At 42.1% G+C, this 27,500-nt stretch overlaps 1 protein-coding gene across 1 annotated transcript in view; it reads left to right on the top strand.

The window, feature by feature from the left end:
* The window catches only part of LOC143293024 (5-phosphohydroxy-L-lysine phospho-lyase-like), a 25,391-nt gene extending 11,078 nt beyond the window's left edge, over positions 1-14,313 (top strand). Inside the window, exons 8-13 of the mRNA XM_076603826.1 lie at positions 3,467-3,561; positions 5,386-5,498; positions 6,723-6,877; positions 11,074-11,163; positions 11,574-11,802; positions 14,200-14,313. Coding sequence (XP_076459941.1) covers positions 3,467-3,561; positions 5,386-5,498; positions 6,723-6,877; positions 11,074-11,163; positions 11,574-11,802; positions 14,200-14,301 — 784 coding nt within the window. The 3' untranslated portion in view covers positions 14,302-14,313. The remainder of the gene's footprint in view (positions 1-3,466; positions 3,562-5,385; positions 5,499-6,722; positions 6,878-11,073; positions 11,164-11,573; positions 11,803-14,199) is intronic.
* Positions 14,314-27,500: the final 13,187 nt, after the last annotated feature.

The raw sequence follows: 27,500 nt of genomic DNA, 5'->3' as shown, positions 1-27,500 counted from the left end.
CAGAAACAAAAATACATACAGGACGAAGTATACTGGGACGAAACAGCACAGGCATCAAGGGACAGTCACCACTTTCACCACGATTTTTGGCCATTCACTTATCACGCACACAACAGACGCACACGCAGAAGAGACACACAAACTGGAAAGGATTGAAACAGAGATGCCAGTCAGGATGTGAAAAGAGTAGTTTTAAGAGAGAAGATTTGAAGGATGACAGAGAAACCGAACTGCGGAGGGAAAGAGGGAGCTTATTCCACGAGGACGGGGCCTGGAAAGAGAAATACTTGCAATAGTTGAAAGCGGTGGGTATGGACTAATCAAGTGCGTGAATGGCGACACACAGAAGGAGAGAGGAACAATCCAACACACTGGATCTCAGCACAGGTCCAGGATCTGCTTCTTAAAAAAAAAAAAAAAAAAAAAAAGGAAAAAAAGTTTAAACGCTAGATGTGGTGTAGCGCATATGGATTGGTCCGCTTGCTTTTCGGCACCTCCTCGAAACTGAAACATGGTGCGAAGATGACTTCAAAGCTGCGGTAAAGTTCATCCATACTTTATGATCCAGTGAACAGAAGTACATCAATTTTATGTTGCTATCCTGTGCAGTTTGTGTCGGGAGACGCTGTGGCAGATTATGGTAGGCGTCAGATTTTCTATCCTGTGTTTACCAGGGTTTGAGGCCCTGTTTTGGCATGGTGTTGTGTCCTTGGGGAAAGGAACTGTACTTCAATTTTCCACACTCCACCCAGATGTGAATCAGTACCGTAATTTTCGACTTACAAGACAGTGCAGTAGATAATAGACAGCACCTGAATTTAAAGAGAAAAAAAAAGTTATTTTGAACTCGTATTAGGCAAACTCATCCAATAAGCTGCACCTGCTGTAAAGTGAAAGTCCTTCATTTTTGTCTTTGCTAACAGCGGATGTTGTTGTTTTTTTCAACTTGTGACGTCATCTTTGGAAAACTGGAGCGGAATCTGTCTGTCTTTCATCTGTGTGTTGACTCGGTTATGGTACTCCATTTGTCTGCTCTGTTTTCTGCTGATTTCTGGGGGGGTTAACTTTTTTTTTTCAATTTTCTTTTTCTTTTTTGTTTTATTTATTTATTTTTTATTATCATTTTTTTTTTTTTTTTTTTTTTTTTTACAGTTTTAATGCCTTCAGTTGAATGTATTATATGACAGTCAGTCGTGTCCGACTATGACCATCAGAACAGCAGAGGAGGCAACTGCTGTTCCGACTATTTGGGCTAGAATTCGATTATAGTGGAGAGTGTCTTGCCCAAGTTACATCCCCACGCTCTCGGCCAAGAGGGTTTTAGGACAGTCGGCGTTGGGATGGTTCCCAAAGGCCAACTAGCCCACAAGGCTGCAGCACTAAGAGCCAGTGCAATTTTGCATCCTAGTTTGAGAGTCATAGTCCTTCACAAAAGACTCAGCTATAAATGGTTTCCCATTGACTGGGGAAACCATTGATAATACAGCTTTCACTTTGCTGTTGGCCCAAATGTAAACTTATGTCAATCTGTGATATCTGTTTGAAAAAATGATCAGTTCACTTTTGATTTCTCTACTTTCACAGTTTCAGTTTCAGTAGCTCAAGGAGGCGTCACTGCGTTCGGACAAATCCATATACGCTACACCACATCTGCCAAACAGATGCCTGACCAGCAGCGTAACCCAACACGCTTTGTCAGGCCTTGAGGAAAAATAAATAAAATAAAATAAAATAAAATGAATAAATAAATAAATAGCTAAATAAATAGCTAAATAATAATAATATCTCATGGCCTGGCTTCGCTGACGAAGATCTAGGAAGGGCGTTGTCCACGTCTAATGCAGGCACGCTCATGGCTGACAAGGCCAATGCGGGAAAAGCAGAGTCAGCTGCAGCGGTTGCAAGGGAAAGTCTGGTCTGGGTTCGCGGCTGCAGCGTCGTGGTTCTTCCTCCTTCTGCGTTTGTCTTCAAGGCTGGCCCTGCGGTTGTTTTCGAAGGAGGAGACAGCTCGGTGGATGGTGCGTCGCCAGGTCTCTTGATCAGCGGCTACTGCGGACCACTGGCGATGGTCAATGTGACAGGCACCGAGAGCTTTCTTCAAGGAGTCTTTGTATCTCTTCTTGGGTGCTCCTCTGTCACGGTGGCCAGTGGACAGTTCGCCATACAGCGCGATCTTGGGCAGGCGGTGGTCCTCCATCCTGGACACGTGCCCTGCCCAACGTAGCTGGGTCTTTAGCAGCACTGCCTCGATGCTGATAGTCTTTGCCTGCTCCAGGACCTCGACATTTGTGATGTAGTCACTCCAGTGGATGCTGAGGATGGTGCGAAGGCAGCGCTGGTGAAAGCGATCAAGCAGTCGTATGTGGTGCCGGTAGGTGACCCAGGTTTCGGAGCCATACAACAGGGTGGGCAGTACAACAGCTCTGTACACGCTGATCTTTGTGTCTTTCTTCAGGTGTTTGTTGTTCCACACTCTCTTGTATAGCCTGCCGAATGCGCTGTTTGCCCTTGCAAGTCTGTTGTCGATCTCCTTGTCGATCTTGGCGTCAGACGAGATGGTGCAGCCTAGGTAGCTGAACTGGTGGACCGACTTCAGCTCTGTCTCACCGATGTTGATGTGAGGAGCGTGGAATTCTTCCTGTGGGGCAGGCTGGTGGAGAACTTCCGTCTTTTTCAGACTGACTTCTAGGCCGAAGAGCTGCGCAGCCTCTGCGAAGCAGGACGTTATACGCTGCAGGGCCGCTTCTGTATGGGCGACGAGGGCAGCATCGTCGGCAAACAGAAGCTGTCTGATGAGTTGCTCCAGTGTCTTGGTGTGGGCCTGTAATTAAAAAATAAATAGATAAATAAATAAAAAAGACAACAATGATGATAAATAAGCAAATAAATGTAAAAAACAACAACAAAAAACCCCCAAAAAACCTTTCACACCATGAATTTATCCCCAACTCAGACCCTGCTGTTTTTTCATGGCCTAAGGGTGAGCTGCAGTCATGTTCAGTTTCTAATTTTGTGTAGTTTGGGATTTGGTTTCAATTTGATTTGACAGTGAACATGAACCATGTCAAATCAGACGGTGGTATGAGTAAAGGCTGAAGCGTCGCTGTTCAGCGTGATTAAGGGTGTTTATTTTGATCAACGATGTTATCATACATTGAGTTAGTTGTGTCAGGTGGCCCCACATAGTGGTCAGAATTTAGTTTTCAGACCCGGATAAGGCGCACACAGCCTATAAGACGCAGGGTCAAAATTTGAGTAAATTGAAGTGTTGCCTTGTTGGCCGAAAATTACGGTACCTGACTTCGGTTGAGGAAGGTTAAAGCGGTGTGGATTGAGAGCATTGGGCCCCGTCTTCCCATGCCGGTCCCTGGACACAGAGGATCATGAATTCGAATTCCCTGCCCTGACAGCCATAGAAAGCTATGGAAACTTTACCATTCAATCTTTTCTAAAACCCTGGCTGCAGGTTTGTGCGTGAGAGCGGAGGGGTGTGCATCGCTGATGAAGTGCAGACCTCCTTCGGCCGATGTGGGGAACACTTCTGGAGCTTCCAGGCTCAGGGTGAGTTGATGAGCATTTGTCTTTTTAAATGTTATTATTATCTTACTGAATATTCTCCTTTTTATAATGATTGAAACGTACACACAAAACAATGCATGCGCGCATGCGGGCACACACGCAACACACACAGAGTTGTTGCACTCTGAATGTAATAGTATCTTACCCACATGTTTTTCTTTTTACATAATAATTGATGTGTGCATGGTGATAAGTGAAGGGTGTGTCAGTTTGTTTTTTTGCTGACGGGCATTTTATTTTAAGTGAGCCTAAAGAAAATTTTCTGTTTTTGGTTGAAGCAGATAATAAAGTATTTTGAATTGAATTGAAAAAAAAGGTCGCATCCTTTCTGTTTTGTTTTGATGATGATGATGATGATGGTGACATGGATACTTATATAGCGCCTATCCTCAATTGAAGACCAAGATGTAAGCGCTTTACAAAAACGGGGTCTTTCGCACAATGGGGTGCCTACCGGGGTAGAGGTGACTGACGGCTGCCAATGGGCGCTCATCATTCGTTTCCTGTGTCATTCAATCAGATTTCAGTCGTGCACGCATACACTCAGACAGACATGAAACATTTTACGTGTGTGTGACTGTTATGTTTTTATTTACTCCCCGTGTAGGCATCCATACACAGTTTTCGGGGATGTGCATGCTTGGTACGTTCTTTTTTTCCATAACCCACCAAATGCTGACATGGATTACAGGATCTTTAACATGAAATCTTCTGTGTGCATATACACATGAAGGGGGTTCAGGCACATGCAGGTCTGCACATTTGTTGACCTGAGAGATCAGAAAAAAATCTCCACTATTTACCCACCAGGCGCCATTACCGAGATTCAAACCCTCGACCCTCAGATTGAAAGTCTTATGTTTAAACCACTCGGTTGTTGTGCCCGGTTGCCAGTGTGAGGTGAACGCCAGCATGGAATGAATGCCAACAATTCTGGAAAATGTTGTATTGTTTGACTTTTTGTCACCAACACATTTTGTGTGTGTGTGTGTGAAATTCGGCTGCTCTCCATGGGGGAGAGCACCTCGTCACAGTGCAGTCCTGGTCACGGCGCCTGGTGGGTAGAGGGTGGGGATTTTTCCGGTCTCTGAGATCAGCAGTTGTGCAGACCTGGTGGTGCTTTAACCCCCTTCATGTGCATGAAAGCATGCACATACACACACACACACACACACACACATATATGTATATATATATATATATATACATACACATGCATGCATGCACACACGCACTCACACACGCACACACATATGCACGTAGGCATGCACACACTAACGCACACATTTGAATCTTGGGAAATGGACAGACATCATCACATGTGAAGAAGATACTGAGTGATTGATTGATTGATTGATATGGATACTTATATAGCGCCTATCCTCAAGTCGGAGACCAAGCTCTAAGTGCTTTACAAACATGGGGTCATTTGCACAACAGGCTGCCTACCTGGGTAGAGCCGACTGACGGCTGCCACTGGGCGCTCAACATTCGTTTCATGTGTCATTCAATCACATTTCAGGCACGCACGCATACACACTCAGACAGACATATAACATTTCACGTGTATGACCGTTTTTGTTTATCTACCCTGCCTTGTAGGCAGCCATACTCCGTTTTCAGGGGTGTGCATGCTGGGTATGTTCTTGTTTCCATAACCCACCAAACGCTAACTCGAATTACAGGATCTCTAACGTGCATATTTGATATCTGCCCCCTGTTTACCCTCAGACTGAAAATCCAGTGTTTTTAAACCACTCAGCTGTTGCACCCATCCTGATTTGATTTTGGTGTTTGTCACTCTAGATGTGGTCCCGGACATCGTAACAGTGGGAAAGCCGATGGGGAACGGTCATCCGTTTGCTGCCGTCATCACCACTAAGGAGATCGCCGACAGTCTGGGAGAATTCAGTTCCACAGTATGTCTCCTTTCTTGGTGTTTGGTTCTGTGCATGTATCACTCTTTTTGTTTTCTGTGTCGGTTTCAGTTTCAGTTTCAGTTTCAGTAACTCAAGGAGGCGTCACTGCGTTCGGACAAATCCATATACGGCTACACCACATCTGCCAAGCAGATGCCTGACCAGCAGCGTAACCCAACGCGCTTAGTCAGGCAAAAAAAAAAAAAAAAAGAAAAAAAAAGGGGATGAATAAATAATAGATAAATACATAAAAAAATAACTACTACCACTACTAATAATATGTATATGTCAAGTTAAATGCCAATTGTCATAAATTTCCAACCTACGAAGCACACATTTTTTTTTTTTTTTTACTCAGATCTGGCTCCTGCGTCTTATCAACTGTATGCATCCTAATCTGTGTCGGAGGAAGGTGGCAGAAAGGTTAAGACGCTCAGCTGCCGATACATAGAGTCCGTGAGGGTCTGGGTTTGAATCCCTCTCTCGCCCTTTCTCCCAAGTTTGACTGGAAAATCAAACCGAGCGTCTAGTCTTTCGGACGAGACGATAAACGGAGGTCCGATGTGTTGTCCTCTGGCATAATTCTGTCGAAAGAAATCTACTCCAATAGGTGCACATGACGGGCGCAATAGCCGAGTGGTTAAAGCGTTGGACTTTCAGTCTGAGGGTCCCGGGTTCGAATCACGGTGACGGCGCCTGGTGGGTAAAGGGTGGAGATTTTTACGATCTCCCAGGTCAACATATGTGCAGACCTGCTAGTGCCTGAACCCCCTTCGGCGTGTGTAAACGCATGCAGAAGATCAAATGCGCACGTTAAAGATCCTGTAATCCATGTCAGCGTTCGGTGGGTTATGGAAGCAAGAACATACCCAACATGCACCCCCCCCCCTCCCCCCCCGAAAGCGGAGTATGGCTGCCTACATGGCGGGGTAAAAACGGTCGTGCACGTAAAAGCCCACTCGTATACATGCGAGTGAACGTGGGAGTTGCAGCCCACAAACGCAGAAGAAGAAGAAGAAGGTGCACACATATATAATTATGCATGCACTGAAGGCCTGACAAGGTGTGTTGGATTATGCTGCTGGTCAGGCACAGGCCTAGCGAGTAGGGATTGGTCCGAGCGCAGTGACGCCTCCTTGAGAAACTGAAACAGAAACTGAAACTGTAATTAACTCCTTCGGCAGCTTCAACACAGCACGCTGTTCAGTGTGGTGACTGTTGCAGTTTGGCGGGAACCCCGTGGCGTGCGCTGTGGGCATGGCGGTGCTGGATGTCATCGATAACGAGAAGCTCATGTCCAGCGCCAAGTCCGTGGGCAGGTGTCTTCTGGACGGCTTCCGTTCCATCATGCCACACCACCCCATGATGGGGGAGGTCAGGTAAGGAAGGGGTGAAAGGTTGAAAGGTTGTGATCGTTGATGGTCGGTATGTTGGATAGTCAGTCGTGTTCGACTGTGGCCATCAGAACAGCAGAGGAGGCAACTGCTGTCGCAACTATTTGGGCTAGAATTTGATTACAGTGGAGAGTGTCTTGCCCAAGTTACATCTCCACTATCTCGGCCAAGAGGGTTTTAGGACAGTTGGCGTTGGGGATGGTTCCCGAAGGCCAACTAGCCCCCAAGGCTGCAGCACAAAGAGCCAGTGCAATTTTGCCTCCTAGTTTGAGAGTCATAGTCCTTCACAAAAGACTAAGCTGTGAATGATTTGGGGAAATCGCCATAAAGAAACATTTGATAATACAGCTCTCACTTTGCTGTTGGCCCAACGGTAAACCTGTGTCAATCTGTGATATAAGCATGTGATATAAGTGTTGGGCATCCAAATACTGCATCATGTCAAACTGATGCAAACTAGGCCTATTGGTTTGCTCTGTTTGGCCAGATTTTGTGGCTGTATTATATTGTTTTTGTATTGTATTGTATTACTCTTTTTTTTGTCACAACATTTTTTTTTTTTCTCAAGGCCTGACTAAGCACGTTGGGCTATGCTGCTGGTCAGGCATCTGCTTGGCAGATGTGGTGTAGCATATATGGATTTGACCGAACGCAGTGACGCCTCCTTGAGCTACTGATACTGATACTGTCACAACAGATTTCTGTGTGTGAAATTCAGGCTGCTCTCCCAAAGCAAGAGCACATCACTACACTGAGAGTGTTTTTTGTTGTTGTTGTTGTTGTTTTTTGTCTGCCTGCAGTTTTATTTGTTTTCCTATGGCTGACTCAGTAATAAGACGTCCCGCTCTTTGTCTTCCGTCTGCTAGCCAGTCAGATACCATCTCAGGCCAGAGACTCATTCCAATGGCCACTGCTCACTGAGATAAGGAGCTGATCTCGTTGCTCTGTCCTTGCCAACCTTTTATTCTTCTTTCTTCTTCTTCTTCTGCGTTCGTGGGCTGCAACTCCCACGTTCACTCGCATGTACACGAGTGGGCTTTAACGTGCATGACCGTTTTTACCCCGCCATGTAGGCAGCCATACTCCACTTTCGAGGGTGTGCATGCTGGGTATGTTCTTGTTTCCATAACCCACCGAACGCTGACATGGATTACAGGATCTTTAACGTGCGTATTTGATCTTCTGCATGCATTTACACACGAAGGGGGTTCAGGCACTAGCAGGTCTGCACATATGTTGACCTGGGAGACCGTAAAAATCTCCACCCTTTACCCACCAGGCGCCGTCACCGTGATTCAAACCCGGGACCCTCAGATTGAAAGTCCATCGCTTTAACCACTCAGCTATTGCGCCCGTCAACCTTTTATTCAATTGAACTGGTAATTTTATGCATGTTTATTGTTGGTTTTTTTTTGGCTTTCTGTGATTTCAGAATTTAAGTCGTTTATGTCATTTGTGTCAGTTCCTGATGTTTAATTCGATGTTTTTGAGGTTTTTTTGTTGTTTTTTTTCTCGCTCATTCTCACTCTTGCTTCACTTTCTTTGCTAGACTTGCAATGTTTGGGAACGACTTGTTCTGATCTTAGGGCCATGCATGCCACCTAGCGATGGCCGAACCCATGAGGCTGGGATAGTGCTCTCTCAAGAGCCAGTGATGAGGGTGATATGAGAGCCTGTCCTTGGTCGCAGACTTAGCTCGAAGCACTTTACAAACATGGAGTCTTTTTGCAGGACAGGACGCCTACATTCGTTTCCTGTGTCATTCAGTCATGTTTCAGTCGCACACACAAATACACGCTCATACAGACGTGGAACATTTTACGTGAATGACCGTTTTGTTCATTTACCCTGCTATATAGGCAGCCGTACTCATTTTTTTCAGGGGTGTGCATACTGGGTATGTTCTTGTTTCCATAACCCACCGATAGCTGACATGGATCACAGGATCTGTAATGTTATGTGTTTGATCTTCTGCGTGCGCATACGTATACACGAAGGGGGCTCAGGCACGAACAGGTCTGCACATACGTTGACCTGACCGGGGAGATAGGAAAAATCTCCACCCTTTAACTCTCTCCATACGAACGGCAAAAGAGACGACGTTAACAGTGTTTCACCCCAATTACCACCATCAAAATATTGCAAGCGGAAGGCTCTTACACTGAAGAGGTGAACGTTGACAAAGAATACCACAATTCTGATGACGGAAACTGAAGGTTGGGTCATTGAGACACCCACTGGACATCCGAGGGGTCTGTGTAGAGGAGAAGAGAGGACTGGCTGTACTGAGTGAGTTAATAAACCAGGCACCATTACTGAGATTCATTCTCGGGACCCTCAGATTGAAAGTCCAACGCTTTAACCACTCGGCTATTGCGCATGTCAGTTTTAGGTCCTGGAGCCCTTTGGTTCTCCCTTTTGTTATTGGACCAATGTGTCTTTCCACACAGATCACGGAGGGGTGGCTCGACCTACTAGTGCACGTAAAAGAACCCTCAGCAACAAAAGGGTTGTTCCTGGCGAAATTCTGTAGAAAAAGCCACTTTGATAGGAAGAACAAGTAAAACTGCACGCAGGAAAAAAATACAAACAAAAAATGGGTGGCGCTGTAGTGTAGCGACGCGTTCTCCCTGGGGAGAGCAGCCCGAATTTCACACAGAGAAATCTGTTGTGATAAAAATAATATATGCAAATACAAAATACAAATGAAACAGTCTGGAAAGGGACTTGGGGGGGAAGTGTGGTTTGGCCTGACCCCCAATTAACCCACACGGAGAGTTTTTGTTGAGGGCTGTACCTTCACTGTGGCATATTTTACGCATACCCAGATTCAAACACTTGACTGTTGGCCACCGTTCTTTCTCTGTTTCTGGACCTTGCGATTGGAATGAACTTCCTCTTTCGCTTCGTCAAGTCTCCACACTCAGCTCTTTCAAGTCTGGCCTTAAAACCCACCTCTTCCCTAAATAGCCTCCCTTGCCTGCCCTTCCTTGTCTTTAGTTTCTACAGTTTTAGAGTTACGCATGCGTGTGAATGACTGGTGCGAAAGCGCTTTGAATTGTCTCTGCACAAGATCCAGCGCTATATAAATACCATTATATTAATGCAACTTCTTGTTTTGTTTTGTTGGTTTTTTTTTAGCTGCCTCATAGCCTGCACCCTTTCTGTGGCATTACACATCTTCACAGGTCGGTTCAGTTTCACAAGGAGGCGTTACTACATTCGGACAAATCCATATGCGCTACTCCACATCAGCTAAGCAGATGCCTGTAGTGATAGCAGAATAACCCAGTGTGCTTAGTCATGCTTTGAGGCACAAGAAGAAGGGGGTGGGGGGCATAAACAAATAAATGGATACATCATTGAATTGATTGACAAATAATTCAACAACAAAAAATTAGATAAATGAATAAAATGAAATAAAATAAGTATGAATAAATAAGAAAAAAATAATAGTAATAATAATGATGATGATGTTGATGACGATGATGACGACGACGACAATGATGATGACTACGACGACGATGATGATGATGATGATGATTATAATCATAATAATAATAATAATAATAATAATGTTCATAGTCATAATCCTAATCATCCTAATCCTAATCATAATAAATAACAAAGAAAGTAAACAGACAGATAAAAAAAAAAAGAAAAAAAAAGAAAAAAAAGAAGAAAGATAGTTTAAGATAGTTTAAGATGGATGAAACATCTATGCATCATCCATCTCCACATCTATGTATCATCCATCTGCACATCTATGCATCATCCATCTCCACATCTATGCATCATCCATCTGCACATCTATGCATCATCCATCTCCACATCTATGCATCATCCATCTGCACATCTATGCATCATCCATCTGCACATCTATGCATCATCCATCTGCACATCTATGCATCATCCATCTGCACATCTATGTACCATCCATCTGCACATCTACGCATCATCCATCTGCACATATCTGCACATCTATGCATCATCCATCTGCACATCTATGTATCATCCATCTGCACATCTATGTACCATCCATCTGCACATCTATGCATCATCCATCTGCACATCTATGCAACACCATCTGCACATCTATGCATCATCCATCTGCACATCTATGCATCATCCATCTGCACATCTATGCATCATCCATCTGCACATCTGCCTTGTGCCTTCAGGGGCATGGGGATGCTGGTGGGGGTGGAGCTGGTGATGGACAAACAGAGCCGCAAACCTGCCAAGGAAGCTGCCGAGATCCTGAGCTACAGGTCAGTGCATCATCTGGAGGGGCTTTCTTTCTTTCTTTCTTTCTTTCTTTCTTCTGCTTCTTCTTCTTCTTCCTCTTCTTCTTCTTCTTCTTCTCTTCTTCTTCTTCTTCTTCTTCTTCTTCTTCTTCTTCTTTTCTTCTCCTTCTTCTTCTTCTTCTCCTCTTCTTTTTCTTCTTCTTCTTCTCTTCTTCTTCTTCTCTTCTTCTTCTCTTCTTCTTCTTCTTCTCTTCTTCTTCTTCTTTTTCATCTTCTTCTTCTTCTTCTTCTTCTTCTTCTTCTGTTCTTCTTCTTCTGTTCTTCTCTTCTTCTTCTCTTCTTCTTTTTCTTCTTCTTCTCTTCTTCTTCTTCTTCTGTACAAAGGGGAAGAACAAAAAAAAATCTTGAACTTTGGCTGCTGTGTCACGTCACAGGATGAAGGAAAACAAGATCGTCATCGCCAACGATGGGCCCGACAAAAACGTCATGGTGATGACGCCTCCCATGTGCTTCACCCTCGACAACGCCAGACGTGTCGTGCAGGCCTTCGACCAGAATCTCCGCGACATCGAGAACGGCGCCGCCAGAGTTGGGCTGACGTCCGGCAGTGGGGGAGGCGACAGCGGTTTGGGAACGGCGCCCTCCATGGGCGTTCCTCTGCAGGTACTGCTGTTACTACTGTTACTGCTACTACTGCTGCTACTACTGCTACTACTGCTGCCATCAACTTGAAGAGATCATAGTCCCTAACTCAAGAGAGTGAGAAGAAAATCATATCATTATTTTCAAAAGAATAATTTAGACAAAACTTAACGTTTCTTTAAAAAAAAAAGAAGTTATCAACTTGCAAGACTGTAGATCATGTCTTTAATTAAGAAGAGGAAGAAAGGAAAAAAAAGCAAAGCAAAACCAAAAAATGTAAAACTCAAATGAATATAAAAAAATAAAATAAATAAATAAATTAAAAAAAACACTCAAAAAGTAATTAAAAAGCCAGACTATAAAAATATAATCATGCACTTGTGATGATTTGGGAGATAGGTAGAGAGTTAGGAAAGGCCAGATTTGTTCGTACATTTAATGATTTATAACATAGAGTACTGATCTTATACCTTGACAGTTTCAGTTTCGCTTTATCCAGGAGGCGTCACTGCGTTTGGTTTCAGTTTTTTTCAGTTTTCAGTAGCTCGAGGAGGCGTCACTGCGTTCGGACAAATCCATATACACTACACCACATCTGCCAAGCAGATGCCCGACGCGTTTGGACAACTCCATACGCGGCTACACCACATCTGCTAGTCAGAACCTGACTAGGAACATAACCCAACGCACTTGGTTAGGGCCTTTAGTCGCATGCATATATGTCTGTGTACTTATCAAAGTGGATTTCCTCTGTAGAAGTTTGCCAGAGGACAACACTCTCATTGCCATGGGTTCTTTATTTCTGTGCGCCAAGTGCGTGCTGCAAACGGGGGTTTTCTGTTTATCGTCTCATCCAAATGACAAAACGCTCAGTTTGATCAGTTTGATTTTTGTGGTCAAACTTGGCTGAAAGGGCGAGAGGGGGATTTGAACCCAGATTCTCACGGACTCTGTATTGGGAGATGAACATTTTAACCATTCTGCCACCTTCCCCTTTTTTTTTTTTCCCCCTTTTTTTCTTCTTGCTTTTTTTGGGGGGGTGGGGGGGGGGAGCTGGTCGTGGAGATTTTTTTTGCCAGAGGACAACACTCTCATTGCCATGGGTTCTTTATTTCTGCGTGCTGCAAACAGGGGGCCTCGGTTTATCGTCTCATCCAAATGACTAGACCATCAGTTTAATTTCCCAGTCAAACTTGGTTGAAAGAGTGAGAGCGAGATTTGAACCCAGATTCTCACGGACTCTGTATTGGTAGATGAGCATCTTAACCATTCTTCCACCTTCCTTTTTTTTTTTCTCCCTTTTTTTTTTCTTCTCACTTTTTTTTTTTTTAGGGGGTAGGGGGGGAGCTGGTCGCAGAGCTTTTTTTTTTTGCTTTTTTTTTCCTCAATAAACTATCAAACACAGAGTGTTACCACTCTTTACTATTTGTTGATCATTTCATCTCCGTGCCTAATTTCCAGTTGAAAAACCACCGAGGCAGCGATGTGTTTGCTCTGTATTGTCCGTGTGTTCTGTGTGGCTCGTTTAGGATTAAAGAGGCTATGCCAGTCTTGAATAAAAGCTTATCTGTGTTTGCACATTTCTTCTAATCTTTGCTGCTGTGTGCACATGTCAAATGATCGGTATAAGGACAGGCCCGGCGCTTCCTTTTTTTGAGGAAGTGTCTGGGTTTGTTCCAGTGTACCTTTTATTTACCTGTGTGCCAGCTGAATCGGTAGCGTAAGCAGCACTGACTTGAAGTTGTGTACCTTGTGAATGGAGAGAGTTGCCACTCTTTACTATTTGGCAATCATTTCATCTCCATGCCTAATTGTTTGCTTATTTCCAGTATCAAACACAGTCTTCACTCACTCACACACCGCAACTGATAGCTTTCCTTCATTTTTTACCTCTTGTCTGAAGCAGCACTTGCCCCAGGGTGTCTAGTTATGTTTGTTGACTATATTGTATTACTCTTTTGTCACAACTAGATTTCTCTGTGTGAAATTCGGGCTGCTCTCCCCAGGGAGAGCGAGTTGCTACACTGAGAGTGCCACCCCTTTTTTTTTTTTTTTTTTTTGTTGTCCTGCCTGCACTTTTTTTACTTGTTTCTCCTATCGAAGTGGATTTTTCTACAGAATTTTGCCAAGGACAACCCTTTTGTTGCCATGGGTTCTTTTACTTGCGCTAACCTCGTTTTATCATCTCATCCAAATGACTAACGTCCAGACCACCACTCAAGGTCTAGTGGATGGGGAAGAAAATACTGACGACTGTGCCATGATTCGAACCAGAGCGCTCAGATTCTCTTCCTGAGGCGGACTGGTTACCTCTAGGCCATCACTCTATACAGTTGTCTGGGTTTTTTGTTCCTCTAATGTGTTGCCGGATTCATTCCTAGCGAGCGTGACACCTTTCCCTTGTTCTGTTTGGAACAGGTGATCACGGAGAGCCATCTATCTCGTGTTGAGGACGAGGAGGAGGAAGAGGATGAGGACGACCCAGCTGCCAAGAGAGCCAGATACGAGGAAATGGACTGAGGAGGAGACAGGGGGGGTGGGGGGTGGGGGGGGGATTTGGAGGGCAGGGGGGGGGGGGGGTATTGAATTGATCGATGGTCACTGCCCTGAGAATGTGGTGTTGTGTCGTTCGTTTCAAGACTGAAGTGTCGCAGATTTGAAAAATTTTTTTTATTGTCTGGTGTGTGTGTGGTTGTGTTGTTTTTGTCCCTCATTTTTTGGGGGTGGTGTTTTAATCACACACAAAAAAAATTATTGGTTGGTTGGTTGGTTACACATTATATTTGTTTTTTGTTTGGTTTCAAGTTGATATACATACATACATATATATATATATATAGAGAGAGAGAGAGAGAGAGAGAGAGATTTTTTTTTAATCCATTTAGACCGAGGTAACTGGCATAGCAAACCAAGATGTTAATTTGGTGAGGTTTTTTTTTAGTTTGATATCTTCATCACTGCTATGAAACAGTATTATGACTATGTTGATTTTTTTTTTCCCTCCCAAATATACGTTCTTATTAGCTGTTGTGGTGGTAGTTACGTTGTCTTTGACGTTTGGGGGAGCCTTCTTTTTAGCTTTATCTTTGTTGTTTGTTTTTAGTATCATTCATTTTTATGGTTTTTGTTGTTGTTTCTTGATCTTGATTTTTTTGTTTTCTCCTTTCTTCAGCACAATTATGATGTAAGTTTCCATCCTGATTGATAATAAATAAATAAATAAATGAAAATCGCTGGATTAAAAATGGTCTTGAGTAATAATATTCTGATGTCAAAATAATGAAACACTGTTTTCCTTGTTAAAAAGTAGGTATTTATTGGTTGGTTTTAATTTCTTCTTTCTTTTTTTTTTTTTGTTCATGTTGCGTTTGTTTTGAGTTTCGTGTGGGGGTTTGGGGGGTTGTGAAATATTCTGCACATACACTAGATGAATGGTTTCATTTAAAAACATTTTTTTCAGTATTTCGTTAAATACTATTCATGATGTGTTTGATTATTTTTTAAAGTTTTATTTATATCTGAAACCCAATGCACAAGACCAAACTTTTTTTTTCTCTTGTGATTTTTAGTATTTAATCCAAGCACTTTTTTTTTTTTTTTTTTTTTAACAGGTGTGAGGATTTTTACTTATGTAAGTTTTTGTCTGCAGGAGAGAATTGAACGTACAATCAAGGATTGTGAGCCAGATTTCTTCCATTTCAAACATAGATGGACATTAGCTTAATGAACTTTGAAAGCATAGCCTGACATTTGACATTTGTCTAAATGCCTTTCATTTTGTATTCCGTTAGTTCAGAATTTGTCGTGTCATTCCATTTTGCATCGGACTTGAGCTATAGTGGCTACATGAATAGTTTTTAGCCATGTTTATTTTTTTTTTTTTTTCTCTGTCTCAGGAAATAAGAGTCCAGGTATTTTTTCACACTTATTAAAGATGTAAGATTCCAAAACATCAACTTAAGCTTCTGTTGCAGTTGTACTGTTCCAATGCGATATTTGTTATATATATTGTAAATAATAAATGTACATAAGTTATAACAACATGTAGGTATTAAAAAAAAAAAAAAAGAGGAAAAAAGCGAGAAAGAGCCTTCCAAGGATGCTGAGACTATCCTGCATCCTCTGATATCTCTATAAAAAAAAAAAAAAAAAAAAAAAAAAAGCAAACATGTAGGTATCAATGTAAGCTTAGTTCATTTTCATTCACAATAAGCATACACACAACATAACACATAAGAGAAAAACAATAAAACGAGATGAAAAATGAATAAATAGACATTAGAAAAAAGGCAACACAGGATGAATGTATAAACCGTCTTTGTGAGGGTTGAAATCAAGGAATTTAAGGCCCTCAGTAGATTTCACAAAATCAACTTATGATGATTGTGTTTGGCAAAAAGATAAAACTATACCGTGGATCATGTTTCATTTGTTCATTTATTGTCTGTTCATCTAAGATGATGATGTTAGACTGAGCACTGTGGATCAGTGAAGTGACAACATCGTCACACATGGCATAAAGGGCATTGGGGAATGTTCAGTTTCCACATACATGTGATATTACACAATGGATACGTTACAAAAGATGAATCAGTTTTGGTACTGTGTAACTGTTATTTATTTTGTTTTGTTTTTGCCGTTGTTTTTTTTGTGTGTGTGTGTGTGTTGTTGTTGTGTTTTTTTTACTGTGAAGGAAGGATATTTGTTGGATGCAAAGGGGAGGTAACCCACTTCGGGAGGTTATCGGCCGCATAGGTGGGTAGTAGTTTGAACAGGACAGGAATCAGACCCCCTGCCGGCGTCTACACTGGTAGGTCACGGAAAGTATGTTACTTAAACGTAATTTTAGGAAGAAAATTTCCTTTATCCTTTAGATATGTTGTTGTGATCGAGATTAATCCAGTTCAGTATGTACTAGATATCTTCTTTTAATTATTTTTCATCTTCTTCATAGGCTGCCAAATGCATTGTTGATGAATCTGCAACTCTGGGAGGAGAGAGGGTGGGAGTTGCATAGGTTTTTTTTTTGCTGTTTTTTTTTGGGGGGGTGGGGAGGTTTGCATAGGCGACAGCTTTTAATCCCACCAGTCTGTCTTCAGAGATGATGCATTGCATTGTATTTGTATTTCTCTTTTTTATCACAACAGATTTCTCTGTGTGAAATTCGGGCTGCTCTCCCTCTCCCCAGGGAGAGCGCGTCGCTACACTACAGCGCCACCCATTTTTTGGTGTGTTTTTTTCCTGCATGCGTTTATTTTTGTTTTTCCTATCGAAGTGGATTTTTCAACAGAATTTTGCCAGGAGCAACCTTTTTGTTGCCGTGGGTAAGAATCTTTTACGTGCGCTAAGTGCGTGCTGCACACGGGACCTCGGTTTATCGTCTCATCCGAATGACATGTGGTGTGAATAAGTGTCATCCATACCATCGGCCTATGACAAGCCAAACAGGCCTTTTCTACTGAAAGATGGTGATGGGACTTAACGTGTGCGGGAGATGTTACACGTTTTCACACATGTAACCTGGGATAACGGACTCATTCGAAAGATGCGTAGGAAATGGAGTCACTGAACCAAGATTTACTCTGAGGGGGAAAAAAATCCCCCCTCCATGAACCGAATGGCTTTGGCAGAGATTCGAACCTCTGAACACTCTACCCACAGAGCTATTTTCGTCCCTAGTAAGATTCTCTGCGAAGGGGAATGGGAGACTACCTCCCCGCCATTTCTTTTTTTCCTTTTTTTAAAATTTATTTATTTATTTATTTTAATCCAGTATATCAGGGGAAAGAAAACCACATCTGTTGATGTATGAATGACACAGCTTTTCTCTACAATCCAGAATCTGAAGATTGAGGGGTTTGATCTTTTCTTGGATTCTTTTGTTTGAAAGTTATATGGGCAGGAGGTTATTAATTTTCTTTTCTTTTTTTTTTTTCTTTTTTGTATGTAACATGTGTTCATTAAGCATCCGTCCATGCATCTGTGCATGTGTGTGTGTGTGTGGGTGGGTGGGGGGAGGGGGGTATTCAGCTTTTTATTCTTCTCAAACGGTATCAGTATCAGTAGCTCAAGGAGGCATCACTGCGTTCGGTTAAATCCATATACACAACACCACATCTGCCAAACAGATGCCTGACCAGCAGCGTAACCCAACGCGCTTAGTCAGGCCTTGAGAAAAAAAAAATAATAATAATAATCAATAAAATAAAATAAATAAAAAATAAAAGTATATACAAATAAAATAAAATAAATGAAGTAAAAAAGAAAAAAAGAAAAAACAATAATAATAATTTTAAAAAAACATAAACAAAAAAAACCCCAATAATAATAATAATAATGAAATAATAAAATAAAATAAAATAAAAATAAAATAAATAATTTTTTTTTTTAAATGATAGATAAATACATAAAAACAGAGAAACAGCTTTCGAGAAAGAGTCAACACTATGATGATAGGACTTAGGAGGCACCACCGTACCATGGCGGAATCGGTCAGGCCTTGGACTTGTGTGACCCAGCGTTCACCAGAGATCAGGGTCCCCCCCCCCGCCCCCCCGGTTTGGGCATTGGCGTCGTGTGTCTTGGGTAAAAAGGCTCTTTGCTCCCAAACTGTCCTCTCTCCGCCCTGCTGTGAATGGGTTCCTGGCTTCAGCCGTCTGTGGGGATGCCTGTTTTTTTGTTGTTGTTTTTTTCCAGTATAAATAGCATCCCCACCTTCTGTGCGTGTGTGTGTGTGGGTGGGTGGGTGGGGGTGGTGGGGGGTGGGGAGGGCAGGGGGGGAGGTATTCAGTTGTTTTTTTTATTCTTCTCACCGGTGAAAGAGAAACAGCTTTCCAGAAAGAGTCAACGCTATGATGATAGAGTCACCATGGTGTACTGTCTGTGCTGTTTTGCTCTGGCGATTAGGCATTGAAATTTTTTCTTTCTTTCTTTATTATTATCATTGTTTGGTTTTTTCTCAAGGCCTGACAAAGCGCGTTGGGTTACGCTGCTGGTCAGGCATCTACTTGGCAGATGTGGTGTAGTTGTATATGGATTTGTCCGAACGCAGTGACGCCTCCTTGAGCTACTGATACTGATGCTGTGCTGGAAATTTCCTCATTTCAGTTGCTCTCTTGATTTTATTTCTGCCTTTTTTTTCTTCTTCCTTCACTGCTATCTGCTTTTCCTGCCTTCCCAGTCCAATCACCCCCCCCCCCCCCCCACCCCCCCTTTTTTTTTTCTTTTGAGCAAGCCTTGATACTTTTTTTTTTTTCTCTCTTTTCCGCAGTGTACTATATGTGCTGTTTTGCTCTGGCAGTTAGGTAGTGGAATTGTTGACTCTGGAATGGGCACTAACTGACCATTCTGCAGTGTAATTTGCTTGTATGGCATTTTTTTTTTAATGTAATTTTTGTTTGGCTTTGAAGTATTGGTTTGCTTGTTTTTTTTTTATATTCTTTTTCTTTTTATAATTTTTTTTGTTTTTTTTTAATCTGGGGATGATAAATTAGGCGGAAGGGCCGACATCCTCAGCACAGCCTCGTCTTATTTCGTCTAAGGAGCTGAATAGTTTGGATATTGTGTCATGAACTGTTCTCTGGGTCTGTCTTGGTGTTTTTGTTTTTTATTGCAAATATATATATATATATATATATATATATATTTTTTTTTTTTTTAATTTTTTTTTTAGGTGTGACAATTTTGTGGTGACGCAGTTGAGCATTTGTATGGTTTGACAGTCCTGATATGGCCCTGTGTGGTCGGCTGGACTAAAAAAAAAAAAAAAAAAATTAAAGCAACAATAAACAAACCAGACTTCAGTTGTGGAAGGTTGCAACGTCAGAAGGGAGAGGATGATTTGCCCCCCAACCCCCTCGCCCCCCCTGCCCCCCACTCCCCTCCCATGCCCCCTCCTACCCACACCCCCTCCATCTCCCTGCCCCGTCTTCATATGCTGTGTAACTACAGACGCTAGACCTTAGCTATGGGGGTCTTTTTTTTAAAACCACCACTGTGATTAAGTTGTACAATTCAGAAGTTTTCATTGACAGCTAATTTGGTTTGAAAGATAACGGCAGGGAAAGTTATCAGCCTGTGCATGAAATAAATCCTGTGCTGTGGCTATAATGTTGTGGGTCAATGCTAACTTCAAAATCCATTTTGGAAACATATCAAGCATATATATATATATATATATTTTTTTTTTTTTTTTTTTTTTGAAAAGAAAGGAACTGGCTTAGCTAGCTCTCCTGATTGTCATGATAAGATTTTTTTACCTTGTGGTGAAGAGGGGAAAAAAAAAACAACTGTACAGAAACACTCCTTTGTACTTTTTTGTTGTTGTTGTGAATATCAAGAATTGACTTGAGTTTAATCAAATTGTCAAGGTTTGATGCATGCAAACACACAAACACACACCACACACACACACATGCACGAATGCTTGCGAATACACACACGCACCCACACATGTTTTGCATGCACACATTAACACACACACACACACACACACACACGAGCATGTGCGCATACTTGCATGCACACATCAACACACACATACACACACACATGAGCATGTGCGCATACTTGCACGCACACATCAACACACAACACACACACACACACAGAGTCGAGACATTAATTTTTGAAGAAACAAATCTGGTGTTAATTAAAAAACAAAACAAAACCAAAAAAACGACGTTTCTTGTGAATATTGTTAGTTTTTGCTGTTGTAATATTTATGTGTTGACAACTTTGCCTCATTTTAATATGAATTGCAAAGAGCTGGCACATTTGATGGTTGCTACTAATTGTAGAGCGGGTATATATAGGCGTGCGTGTGTGTGTGTGTGAAAGTTTGAGGGGTATCTCAAAAACTAGACATGTGAATGATGTCAAAATGTAATATTGTATGGGTGGACCACTTAAGAATAAAGTTATTGTGATTCCATGTCAGGATTGTGTGTGTGTGTGTTGGTGTGCGTGCGTGTGTGTGTGTGTGTGTGTGTGTGTGAAACGAGAAATGAAAGAAAAAAAAAGAAGAAAAAACTCGACAAAAACAAAAAAAACTGTGTGTGATGATGATACAGATGATAATATTAACACTACTACTACTACTACTAACAATAATAATGAATAGTTAGAATGAACTCTGCCTCCTTAGCGCAGAGGTCAAGTGACACGTATACTGCCCTAAAAATGAATGAATAGTCTATAGATGAATAAATAAATGAATAAACAGACGCAATATATGACAGTGATTCAGCCTTTTCTTCTGTAAAAAAAGTTATGGTGTCATAAGAGAGCTTGTGTGTGTGTGTGTGTGTGTGTGTGTGTGTGTGATACTGGCTGCATGCCAATCAATGTCAATACTCCCCCTCCCCCCCAAGCCCCCATCCCCACACACCTCACCCAAACGACGGGCTCAACAGCCGAGTGGTTAGTTAAAACATTGAACCGACTATCCAAGGGTCCTGGGACCGATCCCGAAATCGGTGGCTCCTGGTAGATGACTCTGTATGCTCCAAGAACAATCTGGAGACTGGAACAGCCTGCCCCAGAGCGTCGTGGAGGCCACAACCATCGACACCTTCGTGTCAAGGGCCTCCAGTCTCACTATATAGTTAGTTGAGGTTTTTTTGTTTGTTTGTTTGTTTGTTTTTTCCTTTTCTTTTTGACTCACTTGTGTAAACAAAGTGAGTATGTTTTAACCCGGTGTTCGGTTGTGTGTGTGTGTGTGTGTCTGTGTGTCCGTGGTAAACTTTAACATTGACATTTTCTCTGCAAATACTTTGTCAGTTGACACCAAATTAGGCATAAAAATAGGAAAAATTCAGTTCGTTCTTTCCAGTCATCTTGTTTAAAACAATATTGCCCCTCTGGGATGGGCACAGAAAAACAAAACTTGACTTACTTGACTTATTCCTCTTGATTCCGTGGGGAACATAGGGCCGCAACAACACTCCTCCAACGCACCCGGCTCTGGCTGGTCCTCTTCAGTTCGGCCCACGTCATTCCGGCCGCCCTTGTCTCTGCCTCAATGCTTCTCCGCCAGGTCTGCTTCAGACGGCCAACTTTCCTTTTCCCCTGTGGGTTCCAATCAAGAGCCTGTCTTGTGATGTTTGTTGCAGGCTTGCGTAGTGTGTGGCCTATCCATCCCCATTTCCGTTTCTTGATTTCCGTCTCCAGTGGGGTCTGTTTTGCCATGTTCCAAAGTTCTTCATTGGAGACAACCTCTGGCCATCTGATGTTCAGGATGTTTCTTAGACATCTGTTGGTGAATGTCTGAAGCTTGTGGGTGCTGGTCTTTGTCACTCTCCACGTCTCTGAGCCATAGAGTAGAACCGACTTCACGTTGGTGTTAAAAATCCGGATCTTGTTGCGGATTGAGAGGGCTGCCGATCTCCAGATTGGTCGAAGGGTGTTGAAGGCGTGTCTTGCTTTGTTGATACGGCTCTTGATGTCTTCGTCTGTCCCCCCGTCTTTGCTGACAACACTGCCTAAGTAGACAAACTTGTCAACCTCCTTGATGTTCTCTTGATGTAGTTGCACTGGATCTTGCTTCTTGTTGTTGACCCTCATGACCTCTGTTTTCCCAATGTTGATTTGGAGTCCAGTCTTCTCAGCTTCTTCTGCCACACGACATAGTTTCTCCTGCGCATCTTGCTGCCTGTGGGAGAGAAGACTTATGTCATCTGCGAAGTCTAGGTCCTCCAGCTGTTTAGTGAAAGTCCACTGTATGCCTGTCCTCCGTTCTGCTGTAGACTGCCTCATGACCCAGTCAACCACCATCAGGAAAATGGTCGGTGAGAGCAAACAACCCTGACGGACGCCGGTTTGCACACTGAAAGGTTCCGTCAGTTTCCCGTCGTGGATCACTTGACAGGTGGCGTCTTCGTACATTTGCTGGATGATGGTTACAAAGTTTGGTGGAAATCCATAGTGGTACATCAGTCTCCAGATGACATCTCGGTCGACACTGTCAAAAGCTTTTTGAAAGTCGACAAAGACTGTGTACAGGGGGGTCTGCCACTCCAGGGACTGCTCGATGATGATGCGCATGGTTGCGATGTGATCTGTGCACGAGCGATCTTGTCGGAAGCCTGCTTGTTCGTCCCGAAGTGTCTTGTCCAAAGCGTTCTTCAGTCTCTCAAGAATGATTCTGCTCAGTACCTTGCCCGGAATAGACAACAGCATGATTCCCCGCCAGCTGTTGCAGGATGAAAGGTCCCCTTTCTTTGGCAGCTTTACAAGATGTCCTCTTTTCCAGTCTTTTGGCACTCGCTCCTGTTCCCAGATCTTGCAAAGGAGAGGGTGCAGCATCTCAGTTGAAGTCTGGATGTCGGCCTTCAGAGCTTCAGGTGGAATTCCATCTGGGCCGGCTGCCTTTCCTGACTTGAGGGACTTGATGGCCTTGACGATCTCGGTCTTGCTGGGAGGGTTGGTGTTGATGTCGAGGAGCTTGGTAGGTGGCGGGATGTCTGGTGGGGCGGGTGGTGCTGGTCGGTTGAGCGTTTCTTTGAAATGCTCCGCCCATCTTGTTCTCTGCTGTTCTTCGCCAAGGATGGTGTTTCCGTCTTTGTCCTTGACGGGCCGGCTTGGGTTGCTGTTTTTCCCGGAGAGTGTCCTGGTGATCTCATACAGGCGCTTCATGTTCCGCTGACCTGCTGCACTCTCAGCTTCTGCTGTCAGTTCCTCGATGTAGGTTCTTTTATCTTTTCTCGCAAAAGAACAAAAAATGAAGCCTAATTATATGCAAACTGCATTTACCGTTATATTTATATTTTTTGTATTCTCTAAACTTAGTCTTTTGATCTGATATTCTGACCCAACAACAAGAGCAGTCATAATTATCATTTTTTTGTTCAAACAGGAACTTCTTTTGCTAAGCATGGAAGTTTTATTTATTTTGCAAACGTTTTGGTGCAGATAGTAAAAAAGGGAAATTACTCTGTAATTAATGCTAGGGGACTTGATTTGCTTTAAACTGATCTTTCTCATCTTAAACATTACATTTTGAAATTATACTCAATACATAAAAAGGTTGGATTTTCTTTTTTTTTAAGTGTATCACGAGTGAGTCTTGAAGGCCTTGCATCTCTTGTCTTTTCTTTGCACTTCCGACCTCCTCCAAAGTGACAGAATAATCAACTGATTGATTGCGGTCGCTTCCCTGAAAGAAGAAGAAGAAGAAGAAGAAGAAGAAGAAGAAGATCAATTATTAACCATACCTGCTTCGTGCCTTGATCTATTCCCGTCGTGTTGATACACAGTCGTGCAAAACAGCAATTATACGCACGTATTTAATTAAAGATCCGATAACCGATGTCAATGTTTCGGTATTGGTTATGGAAACATGAACTGACATACCCAGGATGCACACACACACACACACACACCGAAAACGAAGTGTGGCTGCCTACAGGATTATATATACACGTTGAACCCCACTCGTGGATAAAAAAAAAAAAAAAAAAATGAACGAGGGAGTTGCAGCCACGAACAAAGAAAGCTCCCCCCTCAGCCCTCTTTACCACCCCCTCCCCCAATTCCCCCCACCCCCACCCCCCACCCCCGTCCCCCAACACACACACATTTTCATCACGGCTTCTAGACGATCAATATTCCATCGGATTTCTCTCTCTCTCTCTCTCTCTCTGTCTGTCTGTCTGTCTGGCTTGCTGTCTTCCTGGCTGTCTTTCCGTCTCTCTGTGCTCTGCTTGTCTATTTCTGTTTCTATGTCTATCTGTCTGTCTCTCTCTCCTTCCCTCTGTGTGTGTGTGTGTGTGGGGGGGTGTGTGTGTGGGGGTGTGTGTGTGTGTGTGTGTGTGTGTGTGTGTGTGTGTGTGTGTGTGTGTGAACAAGGACAAGAACAAGAACAAAATTTTATTCCATAGGCCTCCGGCCCCTAGAAACAAAAAGAACAATGTAGACGCCTATCAAGGTAAAACGAAAACATGAACAAGCCATGCATGTAAGAAAGTGGAATTTCCTAAACCTACAGATTTTCAGTAATTTTCACAACTGACATCCAGTACAGAGGGCATTACTTATCTATATTACCTCCGAAATTGTTTCGAATTTTCAATGCATAAAAGATATAAATTCACAGGTTCATAGTTTTAAGCATGTTGTTACATTTTAGCAATTGTGGTAGAGATTGTATACTACTAATAGTCTAGATCTCTATTTATCTCTAATTTCAGAATACAAAGGACAAACACATATTACATGTTCCTCATCTTCCGTGACTGCGCATAAGCTGCAAAGTTTATCCTGATTATTGTCGTTAGAGAGAGAGCGAAAGAGAGAGAGAGAGAGAGAGAGAGAGAGAGAGAGAGAGAGTCTGTGTCTATCTATCTATCTATCTATCTACCACACACATCTCTCTCCCGAACACATGAGACATGCAGTGCTGTCCTCTCAGTCAGTACACTTGATAAGAAGAACTGACAGTTAAAATGACTCGCGTTTATCTGCGTGCTTGAAAGAAAGGATTAACCACGCGAACTGGGGCCTCTTTTTGACCCGTCCCTTTTTTGTGGTGGGCATGGATAAAGAAGTATGTTTTGCCGGCTTGGTTATGGAAACATGAACTGACATACCCAGGATGCACACACACACACACACACACACACCGAAAACGAAGTGTGGCTGCCTACAGGATTATATATACATATTGAACCCCACTCGTGGATAAAAAAATAAAAATAAAAAAAAATAAAAAAAAAAAAAAGAACGAGGGAGTTGCAGCCACGAACATTTTTTGCAGCATTTTTTGTTGTTGGTTGTATATATATATAAGAACATCTTCCACACACACCACATATATACGCATATTACAGATAGATAGACAGATAAAGAGAGAGCAGGTTCAGCTAATTAAAGAAACATGAAAAGGAAGACAGAGAGAGACAGACAGACAGACAGACAGACATACAGACAGACAAACAGAGAAAGATGTAAACAGACAGAGGTAGGAAGAGAGAACCAGACCGTAAAAGAGAGAGACTGACAGAGACAAAAGAAGAAGAAGAAGATTGATTGATTGATTGAATCTTTAATGGGTAAAGAATTAGGCGCAGTATGGGCCTTTTTTTTTTTTTTTACAGTTCTGCCTATTTAACGACACAAAACATAAGAATAAAGAACGACACAAAACATAGAAATGAAGAAATAAAATAAAATTAAATAAAAAGAACGACGAATAAGAATAGTAACTGGAATAGTCTATTAAAGGTAACAAAGCGATGAAAAGAACACACACACACACACACACACACACACACACACACACACACACATATTATAAAACAAGCAAACAAAGACATACGTACACATTAATGCCCACACACTCAAGCACACACAAACACACACACACGCACTTACTGTTCATTTGCTAGCACGATCACACATACATTCAATTTTTCATTCATCATGGCATGGCAGCAAGTGGACTGAGTACAAGCAAGCATTTGCAAAAGACCACGAGTAGAAGAATAAAAAGAAGAGAGAGAGAGAGAGAGAGGGAGGGGGCTGGGGGGAGGGGGGGGGAGAGGTACAACAACAACAAAACCAGAAACAAAGCTTATATGGGGCGAATCAGGTCAAAAGACGTGAAACCGCCCTCTCAAGGAACACTCAAAAGTTCGTCAAGTTCGTGTTGCAATAAAAATGTCTTCCAACATGACTTTACACATAAAAAAAACCCCAACTGGGAACAGTTATCATTATTCTTTTGAGAACGTGTGTTTGGCTCCACGACGTCGATATGAGTCGTACACGATGCACGAAAAGTTAAGTACAACTAAGAAACTTGCTTATTTTGTTTTTTTTCCCTTTTTTGTGGTGGGCATGGATAAAGAAGTGTGTTTTGCTTGCGTGGGCATTTTTTGTTGTTGGTTGTATATATATATATATATATAGAGAGAGAGAGAGAGAGAGAGAGAGATAAGAACATCTTCCACACACACCACATAAATAACACGAGTGATGAAACGATTATATATATATATATATATATATATATATATATATATATATATATATATATAACACGAGTGATAAAAAGATTATATATATATATATATAATATATATAATCTTTTTATCACTCATGTTATTTATGTGGTGTGTGTGGAAGATGTTCATGTATATTTCAATGCCCCCAGGGTTGCCTTAAATAAACGTCTTGCCTTGTCTTGCCTTGGTAATACTCAAACGCACTTATTTATTTATTTATTTTAATTATTATTCTCTCTCTTTTTTTTTTCCAATTCTTAAAGCTGTTCGCGTTGCACATGTTCTTGAAACAGTCGCTTGTTTCATTCAAAGAAAGGCCTGTTTATTGTATTGTATTGTATTTCTCTTTTTTGTCACAACAGATTTCTCTGTGTGAAATTCGGGCTGCTCTCCCTTGGGAGAGCGCGTCGCTACGCAATCAGTATTTACCCAAGTATTACAGAACACGTCCCAACTTCCAAAAATATGCAACATTAATGTCTATTAGTACTAAGAAAAAGTTACTAAATTTTGCTGAATTCATTAAGGAAGGTTTTAATGTGTTTCGTTAGGAGCCAGTTTCAGTCCGGATTCTTGGCCACTTACGCCTTAACTGTACTTGTTGAATAGGAATTAGAACAATGACTTGTGTTAATCTTGACACCGCATCCAGTACATATCCATTTGTAATTGCATGATCATTTTTTTTTTTATATGTCTTTTTTTGTCTTGTATATG

This window comes from Babylonia areolata, chromosome 18 (genome assembly GCF_041734735.1).
Source record: "Babylonia areolata isolate BAREFJ2019XMU chromosome 18, ASM4173473v1, whole genome shotgun sequence".
Taxonomy (NCBI): domain Eukaryota; kingdom Metazoa; phylum Mollusca; class Gastropoda; order Neogastropoda; family Buccinidae; genus Babylonia; species Babylonia areolata.
The sequence above is the reverse complement of the archived record's forward strand: the minus strand, read 5'-3'. Positions and strand labels throughout refer to the sequence as shown.